This window comes from Ochotona princeps, chromosome 22 (assembly GCF_030435755.1).
Source record: "Ochotona princeps isolate mOchPri1 chromosome 22, mOchPri1.hap1, whole genome shotgun sequence".
Taxonomy (NCBI): Eukaryota; Metazoa; Chordata; class Mammalia; order Lagomorpha; family Ochotonidae; genus Ochotona; species Ochotona princeps.
The window spans coordinates 34,666,244-34,678,363 of record NC_080853.1 but is presented as its reverse complement, the minus strand read 5'-3'; the positions used below and the strand labels follow the sequence as shown (position 1 = coordinate 34,678,363).

The following is a 12,120-nucleotide window of genomic DNA, read 5'->3' as shown; positions in this document are numbered from 1 at the left end:
CTCCAAATACCCAGGAAAGCTGGGCCTATGGGGTTGGACCAAGGATGAGGGGCAGGAATTCAATCCAGTTTTCTCTCCTGGGTGACAACCTTGAGTCACACCCTGCTGCTCCCAGTCTGCGAGGAGTAGGAAGTTGGAGTGTGTTACAGGAGGTGAAAACGGAGCCCACGTACTCAGATAGGAGGTATGGGCAGGTATACTTTCTGCATGTGAATTCCATCTACTTCAAAAGAATTTTCTTTCACTAGTGGAAAGGGAAAGCCAGCATGAGGGGATGGGACGTAAAAGGAAATGCTAAGACAACCAGACAAGTAAATTCTGGACCCATGATATTGGCGCTCTTGTGTCTAAACTCAGAGAGTTTAAGTGTTGGGATGACACAGAGCTGACAACCAAATACTGGCAGAGAACTGATAAAGTAGTGTCCTAACTCCTTGCCACCTCACATCACTTGAGATGTCTCCGTGCAATGGGCATCCTTGTGGAAACACAGCATCAAATCCACGGAGGAGCTTCAGCTTGCCGCCAAACACTCAGGCTGCCCCAGCGTGACTACCAATCCAAGGCTCCTGCCTCCTTTTCCTGGGAGAGATTGGGAGGCAGGGATTACTTGCTACTTGGGGCCCTTAGAAGATGAGTAACCAGAAAAGCTAAAAGATCAGAGCCCTGGACAACACTAGACAGCTCCCAGTCCTTGGGGGTGTCACAGGACTTCACATACAGGAGAAGGGTAAGGAAACGGCAACTTACTGATCTTTTCTACTAACTTGAGCATCACTCCCCCGACGTGTAGGTCTCCAGACACTCTGAGTCTGACTTCTTCCTGCTCCTCTTTATCGGGGTGGTCGACACGCACCACCAGCTCCCAGGACGCAGAGGCAAAGTCACTGGACGACAGCATCGCGGTGCGTGCAGGTGTCTGGCTGGTGGAAAGGCAGATCGGACATGGATCAGAACATGAGGAAGGGACTGGAACATGCTGGTGGATTCTACATGACAAAAGTTGCTTAAAAATGCTTTTGCTTGTCATTTTAACTCCCTCCTCAAAAGACTCTGCGGTGTGCCCCATGCCCTAGAGATTAAAGTCAGCATCTTAATTTGGAATGCTCTTACAAAAAGGCTTTCCAGCCACTGAACTTGATGTCTTTCCTCTGTCTGCTCAGCCACCTTGCAGGATCACATGGCCACATCTTCTCTTTGTCCACACGATGAACTTATTTCTACCCGCTCCCATTTCATGACCTTCATGACCTTCTCTGAACTATTTTAGCATCTAGTAATAAACTATAGCAAGCCTCCACAACATATGTCTTTCAAATCTACTTTACTGAGGTAGAATTAGCATGCAATAAATGCACAGGTTTTAAATGCAATTGAATGCATTTTCTTGTGTGCAAATTCAACCTAAGCTGATTTGTAAATCCCTAACCATAATATCTCCAATACATTAATACATTCCTCCCATAAGCACTTGATTCTTTTAGTAAGAAAGCTCAAACCATAAAAGCACAGTGAAATTTCTATTTTAGTTATTACAATACGATTTGTACCTTTAATTTAATAACTTCCTGTTTTCATATCATATAAAACTGATATGTAAATGTATCAATTAGGGTTTTAGATGCACTTTTGGCAAAAAAAATTTGAAAAACAGGAGCGACAGACATGCAACGTTAACATCTCAAAGTACGGATGGGATGCCAATTCTGGCATCTCACAGGGTCTCTGGTTCGTATCCTAGCTGCTCCTCTTCTATCCAGTTCCCTGCTCAGGCACTTGGGAGAGCAGCAGAGGATGGGCCATGTGCTTGGGCCCCTGCACCCACGTGTGGGACCTGGAGGAAGCTCCTGGCTTTGGCCAGCCATTGCAGTCATCCAGGGAGTGAATCAGTGGATGGAAAATCTCTCTCTCTTTGAAACACTGACTTTCAAACACATAAATAAATCTTTACATTTTAAAAAATGCCGACGGGGACAAGAACTTCACGCCCACAGTTTCCCTCCTGGGGGGAGGGTGTCGAGGAGGGAAGAAACCAGGCAGTATCAGTAGCAAGGCATCTTGGGGGTGATAACTGCGCCCCGGAATCCGTGACGGGCAGAACTTCACCAGGACTCGAGCTGCCAGCCCTCCCTTACTTTTAAGTAGAAAGAAATAGCATTTCCACTCCGGAAAGAAAAATCATTTAAATCATGCTAACTAATCTTTTTCCGCTTTACTTTGTTTTCATAAGGGCTACTGCTGGGAAACATCAAGGCACTGGGACTCCCTGCCCCAGTGGAGAGGAGGATCTCAGTAAAACCCAGCCCTTGTGCAGCCAGGCGGGAACCCAGATCCCACATTTCTCACCAGCTCCACCCGGTGCTGACCTGAGGCGCACACTTAGAGCCGCCACAGCTCAGTGGAAAGTCAGCGCCAGGACTCAGTTCCTTCTTCCCATCCACCCAGGTGACCTCTGAGGGACAGCCCCTTAAGTCATACACAACAAACAGTCCAGAGCCATCCAAGTATTTGAAACTGCATCACTGCAAGGATGGTAAGAATCTCGAATCACATGAATGAAATGCACGGGGTACTGCAAACCTCAGCGAGTGTAGGACAGACACTAGGGGTCTGAACTGCCTTCAAGCATTCGGGGAGCTCCTTGTGGATTCACACCAACTGTGCTGTTTGCTTCTGCCATCCGTAGGCAGGCCAGCCCTGACTAGGCGGCATGTTCGGGTGCTTGTGTGACCTCTGGAACCCCAGTTTAGAAAGGCGGGAAGCTCCTCACAGTCTGAGAGTTTAAGCAATCAATCACCCGCACAGTGGAGCCTAGATGGAAATCCAGGACTTTCCCCTTGCTTGGTCTTCACGCATGCTGGCACAGGCTCCCACCCAAGCAACAATCACGCTCTCTTGGAGCTGAACTCAGGTCAGCCTTTTTTTAGGCATTAGTATGAGCATGGATCTAGAGCACAGCCAACAGAGAACCCCTTGACAAACTCCTAAACTTGGCATTGGATAGTTTGACTAAAAGATCCTTCAATTTCTAAAGCATTGTGATTGGAGATTTAGTTATGGAAAGATGTTTTGCTCGTTTAGAAAAGAAGCCTCTTTTTCAAGGTAATTCCTGTTTGCTGGTTTCCTAGGTAGGGGAAACAAATTTGCTTCTTATTCTAACTTGGGAGCACAAACCACATCTCAGCTGACACGCAATTTCCTAAAATCCAGTCTAAAATCGCACAACCTGGTTTCCCCACATTCCTTCCCTATCTTTCCGCACCTTCGTTTTTGAGCGAACCTCGCATCCACAGCAAGCTGTTACTTGTTCGGGAGCGCCGCAAACTTCAGCCCCGAAACGCGTCGGAGGAGACCGAAGCAAAGGGCCAAGAGTTCCTGCACACTCTAGTTTCCCGGGGCGAGTTCGGCTGCTGCGCGCGCAAAATGCCAGGGAGAAAGAAGAAAGGTTCCCAGTGCTCCCGCTGGAAGGAAGCTCCAGGTCCGCAGGTCATTCTGTCCGGGCGCGCTTGTCAGCTCTGCAGATGCTGAGTGGACAAACACCTGGCCCCCCCCACCCCCCCCAATTAAAGGCAGCGGCCAGAGGTGCAGGGCCAGAGAAGGCAACGCACGGCAATGCCACTATTTTCAGTTCAACCGCCACTTTAAATGCTAGGGGCTGTCGGAGGTAAGGGCGCAATGGAGCTTCGGAGTCAGCAATTCCCTGTGCAGCCTCGGGGCTGGCTTCTTACCACCTACCTCCTTTCCCGAAGTCTGAGGTGTGCAAGGAACTCTGCGGGCCAGCAAGCGGGAAAATGCGCCTCTGGAAACCCGGCGGAGGCCACTCCAAGTTCAGCCGGGCGCTCGCGCTGGCCAAGAGCACCCAGGGGCTACGGCTGCTCGACTGCGCTGCGGCAGGCGATGGCGCAGGAGCCCAGCTTCCCGGAGCCTCCTGCCGAAGCTGGGCACCGGTCCTACTCCGGGCGCTGTGCGCTGGAAGCCAGGGCTCCGCCCTACGGGCCCCCGGAGCACGGGCCGGCGCGCGGAGGAGCAGGCGGGAGCATGCCCAGCCCCGGGCCTGCTGAGGCTCGCTCTGGCGGAGTGGAGACACAGTCTGCAGCTTCCTTTCTTTTTGTTTTTGGAGGGCTAAAGGTAGTCGGGCTGGGAGGACCCGGAACGCACGTTCAGCCCTTGCGTTTCCTCTAGGGATTTCTCATCCCGCCACATCTTAAAACTGCCCAAGGTTTTTCCTGTACCCCCGAGGGTGCCCGGGTCCTGCCTAGATGATGAAAGCTTGCTGGCTGTGCCTGCCTTCCGGGTACACAAACGCCACCCCTGGGAGGGCTTCTGGCCTGGGAGAATTCCATTTCCTGACTGACAGAATGCTTGGCGCACCTGTGGCGCGATTCAGCCCTGAGTAAGGGTATGGACAGGGGTGATCTAAAATCCCCGGGTGGGTCGGTGGCCTGGCCCTGAGCTGCGGTCTAGACTGCCTCTGGCATGGCTCAGCATCACCTCCTGGCCCTGTCCGGGTCACCTTCCTGGTGTCTGATTTACTTCCGACAGCAGTTGGTCCACCCAGGAAGGGTGGGTAATTTCGGATAACTTAATCATTCCCAGTCTCCTTCCTCCCTGGTGAGCCCTTATTGCTGTGTCCACAAGGACACAGCAGCTGACAAAACAGACAAGGAAATTGTACTTTCCTCACCCGGAAGTGGCCGAGGGATGGAAATGCCTACCTTCTCCTGGAGATCTTTCACACAGGTAAGACTGGCTTTTTTCAGCCAGTGCATAAAGCTTGTGATAATTCCATTTTAGTTTTAAAAGATTTATTTATATTTTTTGAGAAGCAAAATTTCAGTGAGGGAGAGAGACCTCCCATCCATAGCTTCACTCCTCGAATAACCACATTGCCAGGGGCTGGGCAAGGCTTCTTCTGGGTCTCCCACGTGGGTGCAGGGGACCAAGCACTTTTTTTTTTTTTTTTTTTTTTTTTTTTTGCTGCTGTTTTTCCAGGTGAATTGGAAGGAAGCTGCATCAGAAGTGGAGCAGTTGGGACTCTAACTGTACTTTTGTGGGATGTTGGCATTGTACGTTGTGGTTTAACCCACTGAAAACCCAGAGCCAGACACTTGTGATCCATTTTAATGCAACATATTATGACGTTTAGAAGTTCAACTCTTATTTTTTTCTTGAATCTTAGCATATCCTGGAATAATTAAAGTTTGATGCATTGTAAATGATATTTTAAAATGTCAGTTGAATATTGTCAACAGATACGAGATGTGATTTCCTAATCCGGTCCAGTTCGTCGACAGGACGATTGGAGCCCGCTGCCATTCGTTTCCTCTGCCCACATGCCCAGGTAAGCTCTTGCCCTGGGAGGGACTTGTTGGCAGGTTTGCTTTCTGGAGGCTCTGCTGTCCATCAGAGTGTGTGTGCCCTTGAGGTCTGAAAGGCTCTGCTTAGGCTAAATTGCCTTTTCCTTTGGCATAAATATCTAGGTTGTGCTAAAGAAATCAACTGATTTCAAACTTTCTTCTTGGATAGTTTATCGATTAAACTTTAAGATGATACAGATGGGCCCGGTGAGGTAGCCTAGTGGCTGAAGTCCTCACCTTGCATGCGCTGGGATGCCATATGGACACTGGTTCATATCCTGGCTGCCCCGCTTCCCATCCAGCTCCCTGCTTGTGGCCTGGGAAAGCAGTGGAGGATGACCCAAGGCCTTGGTACCCTGCTCCTGCATGGGAGACTTGGAGGAAGTTCCTGACTCTAGGCTTCAGATCAGATCAGCTCAGCTTGGGCCATTACGGTCCCCTGGAGAGTGAATTAGCAGGCAGAAGATCTTCCTCTCTGGAGGCTTGTATTCCAACCCTGGAGACTCCCGGATCCTCACCAAGGACTATTAGTACAGGCACCAAGGACCACATCCCAACTGCCAAAGAGACCACGGGAACTGGAGTGCCTCGGGAGGCCGAGAACTCGGAGGTCATCCACCCCCTTTTGGATCTACCACACGGGATGGAAGAAGCCCATCATAAGCTGATCCAATCTTTGGTGAAAAGGTGTTCACTATAGCTGGCCTGCTGCTCCTTGTGACTTAGTGGCATGGCACGCTGGGGTGTCGACGGGCTGTCTGCCCCGTGACGGCAGAGGAGCCGTCTCTCCAAACCTCAGAAGTTGAATGTTCAGGGTGTGAATGTTGACCTAATGTCTGTGACTTACACGCTGATAAGCTAACATGTGATGAATAAGTCACTGTGCGTGAACAGCTGGAATGTGAGTAGCCTGGCATGGCTGAGCGATGTGGGCACTCTGTGTTCACACAGCACAAAAGGAAGTCAGAGCAGAGGGCCTCCCAAAGGCTCAGCTCCCTGACCATGGTCAAGTCCCAGGTGCTTTCTGCCCCCTAGCTGCCCACTTCCTCTTGATGAGTCTCCAGGTTTCAGAGCTTCTGTTCATTCTGTAAGTTAGAAAGGACAGAAGTCTTTCCCCGGTGACGTGATTTGACAAACCAATATATTGTCAGGCAAGATAGATTTCTTCACTGCCTCTGCATCTCACAGACACGCTGAAGGTCCGGAAAGTGGCAACAGATGCCCAAAAGGTAGTTTTGTTTGTGTGGAGCCCTTGGGGCACACAAAATGGGAGCCTGTTTGGTCCGGGCAAAGAGGGAGAAGGTGTTTATTATAGCTGCACTCTCCTGGCCAGCTGGAGGGATAATGAGCATTTGCTGTGCCCAGGCAAGTTCGACCGTTTCCTGCATGCCAGGTGGACAGGGTGTGTCCTGATCTCTGTGTGCACTGGATAGAGGAGCGGGAGCACAAGCGAAGCAGAAAGAGCCCCTCTCAGGGGCTATTCAGGTCACCGCTGGGAGTGACAGGTGCGTGGCATGCATCGCTTTCCTTCCCCGTCGCCGTCCCTCTTCCTCCTGCCTGATGTTGCCCCCAGCTTCACCAAAAAGTGCAAAGGAGTAACAGTGATTATTAAGTCTTCTACCCTAACTATTATTTTCCCTTCCCTGGAAATAATAGTTACTTGTTTCCTATGGAACCTTCCAGAGATAGCCCATGTATGCCAACTGGTTAGATTCTTAAGCAAACGATGATATTCCAGATATATTACTCTGTGTTTCACATTCATCATTTAAAAATATCTCAGCGATCAGAGTGGACATCAGTCAGTTTCATGGCTGCCCATCGTCCTCAGAATGCCCTCTTTGGGGCCAGTGTGGTGGCTCAACAGGCTGGTCACCCCATTTGGACATTGGTTCAAGTCGTGGCTGCTCTATTTCCAATCCAGCTCTGTGCTTGTGGACTGGGAAAGCAGCAGAGAATGGCTGACATCTTTGGGTCCTATACTCACATGGGAGACCTGGAAGAAGCTGCTGGCTTCAGGTCAGCTTAGCTCTGGCCCCTGTGGCCATCTCTGTCTCCGCTTCCTTCTATGTAACTGCCTTTCAAGTAAAAATAAATAAATCTTAAAAGGGAGATGTTCCTGGAAAAAATGATACTTGTTCTGTCTATACTAATAAGAATCTTAAAAAAAAAAACCCTCTTCTTAATATTTGTGGAATTTCTTGTTTTAATCTCAGTGTAGAAGTCAGAACTCAAGATCTCCTTTTGTAGGCTACACGGTCCAGTCTTGGTGTGGAAGTGATGCTGGCGCAGGTGCAGTAAAGCTACGTTCTGGTGCTTGCCGAGGTCACTCCTCATCATGCCAGCTTGGACTGTGACCTCAGACGTTCTCGACCTTAACTCCAATTTCTTCTGTTGTGCTGAAGACTGTTACTACTGCTACGTGTATAATTAGTATTCTTTTTAAGCTAGCCAGAGAGGATTCTGTTATTTGTGCCTAAAAGTCCCGACAGACACACAATTTGGCACTGACAGTGGAGTTGGTCGCATGCTGCCAGTATGACTTCACGCAGGGAGAGCACGCAGGGTACACGCTGCCTAGCTGGTGACTCTTGCTCACGGCATCAAAATGTTGTCATCTACATGCAGATTGCAAGTAAAGCCCGACTGTAATATTAAGGAGACTAGTGGGGAATATTGAGAATATTGGTTTATAGTGATAATTTCTTGTCTTACTTGAGAAGCAGAGAGGGAGAGAGAGAGAGACAGTAGAGTGTGGTGAGAGACAGAGGAGAGAGGAGAGAAGAGAGAGAGACTTGCATTAGTTGGGTTACTTCTCAAATGCCTGCAATGGCTGGGATTGGGCTGGGTCAAAGCCAGGAATCTAATTATTTGATCCAGCACCGGTGCTTCTCCAGGTCTTTATTAGCAGGAAGTTGGAACCGGGAGCTGGAGCTGGGTATCAAAGCCGATACTCTGATACTAAACATGTCTGTCTTAATCTATGGGTTAACTGCTAGGTTAAATGATTTCTCCCGCCCCTTGCATTTTTAGTAGCCTTCAAAGAGTGGATGAGCGCAGATCAGAGCCGAGCGCCTGGCAAGCAGCCATGGATGGACTCCTTCATGGCCAGAGGCTCCCTGGGCTGCAGCTGCAGGTCCAAGCAGATTGTTAATCCCTGAAGGAAAACATCTCCTACCTCTTCAGAGTAAAGTTGTTCCAAGCAGCTCTTGGTGGGAAATGATAAGTCAATCCTGTATAATTCATTGCGGGGGCTGATTGAACGACTTCATGCACCTGATGCTTGCGTCATATGTGTCCATCAAATTGTTACAGCTAAGTGGGTGTTTGTATTTATAGGGTGCTAGGTTTAGACTATGGAGACAAGTACCAACGCTGTGGCCCAGTGGTTTAAGCTATCTCCTGCAATGCTGTTATCCCATATCTGCACGCTGGTTCAAATCCTGACTGGCTTTGTTATTTATTTATTTATTTATTTATTTATCTTTTTTATTTTCCTTTTATTGGAAAGCCAGATATACAGAGAGGAAGAGAGACTGAGAGGAAGATCTTCTGTCTGTTGATTCACTCCCCAAGTGGCCTTAACGGCTGGAGCTGTGCCAATCCGAAGCCAGGAACCTGGAGCCTCTTTCGGGTCTCCCACATGGGTGCAGGATCCCAAGGCTTTGGGCCCATCCTCCACTGATTTCCCAGGCCACAGGCAGGGAGCTGGATGGGAAGTGGAGCTGCCAGGATTAGAACTGGCGCCTATATGGGATCCTGGCACATGCAAGGCGAGGACTTTATCCACTAGTCTACCATGTCAGGCCCAAATCCTGCCTGTTTTGCCTAGCCCTGCCTCTGTCTCTCCCTTTCTCCTTGTAATTCTTCCTTTCAAACAATAATAAATTTTGCATGAAGACCTTGCATTTAGCTACTGGCAATGCTGATTTGAGGGGGACACTTAGGATAGTTCTTGTAGCCCAGCAGAGAGTTTGATATGCTTTAGAGAGAGACCTTAAAGCGAGGCAGTGTGGGAAATGGAATCTTTGCCCCTAACTTCACTGAGTGTCACACATGCCTACCCTTGCCATGGGTGTATGGTTCCTCCCATTGGAACCAAAGCGTACAATCATTCTTTATATGCACGAGGCAGTGGTTCCAAGACACCTGAAGATAACACAATTCTGAGATGCTCAAATCCCTTCTGCAAAATGGGGTACCACTTGCACAGAGCCTACGCGCATCCTTCTGTGTAGTTGGAAAGGTTCAGTCTGCTTTGGCCTTTGTTCCTGCCTTTCAAAAAGGATTATTTATTTTTATTTGAGAGGCACATTTACAGAGAGAAAAGGACACACACACACACACACACACACACACACACATACACACAGACAGTCTTCCATCCTCTGGTTCATTTCCCACATGGCTGAAACAACCAGAACTGAGCTGATCTGAAGTCAGGAACCCTGAGCCTCTTCTGGGTCTCCCATCTGGGTGCAGTGACCCAAGGACTTGGACCATCTACTGCTTTCCTAGGCCGTAAGCAAGAAGCTGGATTGGAAGTGGAGCAGCTGTGATGTGAACTGGTGCAGGTGTGTTTCACTGGCACTGCAGTGGGAGGATTAGCACCATGCCAGCCCCCTTTTCTGATTTTGTTAAGTCTTTCTCTGTCTATAAATTCAACCTTTTTGCTCAGCTTGTGGGAATACTTATTCAGTCTGGGGAATAAAATGTTGCATGGTTTCTGCTTAGAAAATGGAACTAATTATAGTTTTAAATTAAATTATTGTCACTTTGTCTTTTGACTCCTATATTGGAAAGTGGAAATTCTGTAAGAGAACTAAGAGGGCTCTTATAACTGAACTCACAGATGATATCCAAAATAGGTAAATTCAGAATTAGCAAGGGTGGGCCCAGCGTCGTGGTCTAGCAGCTAAAGTCCTCGCCTTGAACATGTAGGAATCCCATATGGGCACCAGTTCTAATCCTGGCAGCTCTACTTCCCATCCAGCTCCCTGCTTGTGGCCTGGGAAGGCAGTGGAGGATGGCCCAAAGCCTTGGGACCCTGCACCCGTGTGGGAGACCCGAAAGAGGCTCCAGGTTCCTGGCTTCGGATTGGCACAGCACCGGCCGTTAAGGCCACTTGGGGAGTGAACCATCGGACGGAAGATCTTCCTCTCAGTCTCTCTTCCTCTCTGTATATGTGACTTTGTAATAATAATAATAATAATAATAATAATAATAATAATAAAAGAATTAGCAAGGGTTAGCATTTGATAGAATAGCTAAGACTCCACCTAGCAAGCTCATTTTCCATGTTGGGATGTCCGGGCTTGAGCCCCAGCTTTACTTTTGATTCTAATGTACACTGGGAGGCAGTAGGTGATGGCTCAACCCTGGTAGTTGAATGGGAAACCCAGGCTGAGTCCCAGGCTGCTGGCCTTGGTCTGGCCCCACCCTGGCTGGTGTGGGTATTTAGGAGATGAACCAGTGGGTGGCAGATGTCTGTCTGTCTTTCTCTGTGTGCCTCCTTGTGTTTCAAATAACTAAAAATAGGGCCAGCGCCATGGCTCAACAGGCTAATCCTCCACCTTTAAGCACTGGCATACCTTATGGGCACTAGTTCGTGTCTCAGCTGCTCCACTTCCACTCTAGTTCCCTGCCTGTGGCCTGGGAAAGCAGCAGATAAAGACCCAAAGCCTTGGGATCCTGCACCAGCATGGGAGACCTGAAAGAACCTCCTGGCCCCTGCTTTTGAATCAGCTCAGCTCTAGCTGTTGTGGCCATCTGGGGAGTGAAGCAGCAGATGGAACATCTTTCTTTCTGCTTCTCCTTCTCTCTGTAAATCTGCCTCTCAATAATACAAAAATCTGAAAAAAATTAGACAGAAATAAAAATTGAAAACAGAATTAGCAGGCAAGCATATTATATACAATTAATTCGTGTTCTTCTTGGTAGCTGTATTCTACCAGTTGCTGCAAATGTTGAATTAGTTAATACTGAACTTTGCTCCTGGTCTGTGCACACCCATACCCTCCCCAAACATCACACGTAGATTTTCATCTTCAATCCTAAGTGCAACTCATGCAGGTAATCTTAATTTTGAAGCTTTTCCGAGGTTTGAAAGTGCTGCTCCGAGGCCACCTCACTCACAGAGGCCGGAATCGGGGTCTTACAGTTACATGTGCTGCCCTGTCCATGGGCACATCCTCCGGCCATCTCTGTGTGCAGGTGGGAAGAAGGCAGAGCGGCCTTGGCTCACCTTAGCTGCAGGAGCAAGTTAGAGCTGATTTTTTTTTTTTGGCCAACAATCCCAGAAACATGATGAGTACCGATTAGTAATTACTAATTTGTAAGTAACGAAGATGGACTGTGTAGACATAAAGATTTAACATCCGAAAAGGTCATAAGAATCAGAAATGTGTGTCTCTGGAGAACAGGAAGCTAAGTGGGAAGAAGGAAGGTACGGAAAGACTGTTTTTAATCAAGGACAAGTTTTAATCGGCCAAAAATGTATTCTGAGTAATGGATACTATTAATCGCGTATGATTAGTGATCTGAAATGAAGAATCTGTTGTTTGTATCTCATGCTTCCTCTTTTCTCCCACTGGGCTGGTGAGAACGCAGTCTGTCATTGTTGGATCTCTTTTTTCCAAGCTCCAGTATTTCCTGAAAGTCCCAAGACTGCTTCAGAGATTTCCAGAAGAGCCCTCCAGGTTCCAGTACTTGCTGGTCTCTGAATGCCTCCCTCTCCTCGAAGCACTTACTTGATGTAAGTGTC

General features: G+C 48.5%; 1 protein-coding gene across 3 annotated transcripts in view; it reads right to left on the bottom strand.

Moving 5' to 3' along the window:
- FERMT1 (FERM domain containing kindlin 1) overlaps positions 1-4,298 on the bottom strand; it is a 33,307-nt gene extending 29,009 nt beyond the window's left edge. The window contains exons 1-2 of one of the 3 annotated variants that reach the window (XM_058679707.1): positions 3,736-4,298; positions 751-923 (exon numbers count right to left, since the gene is read on the bottom strand). In XM_058679707.1, coding sequence (XP_058535690.1) covers positions 751-901 — 151 coding nt within the window. In that variant the 5' untranslated portion in view covers positions 902-923; positions 3,736-4,298. Of the gene's footprint in view, positions 1-750; positions 924-3,280; positions 3,514-3,735 lie in introns of those variants that run through there. The other 2 variants (XM_058679708.1, XM_058679709.1) reach the window with 2 other exon arrangements.
- Between the last annotated feature and the right edge of the window lie 7,822 nt (positions 4,299-12,120).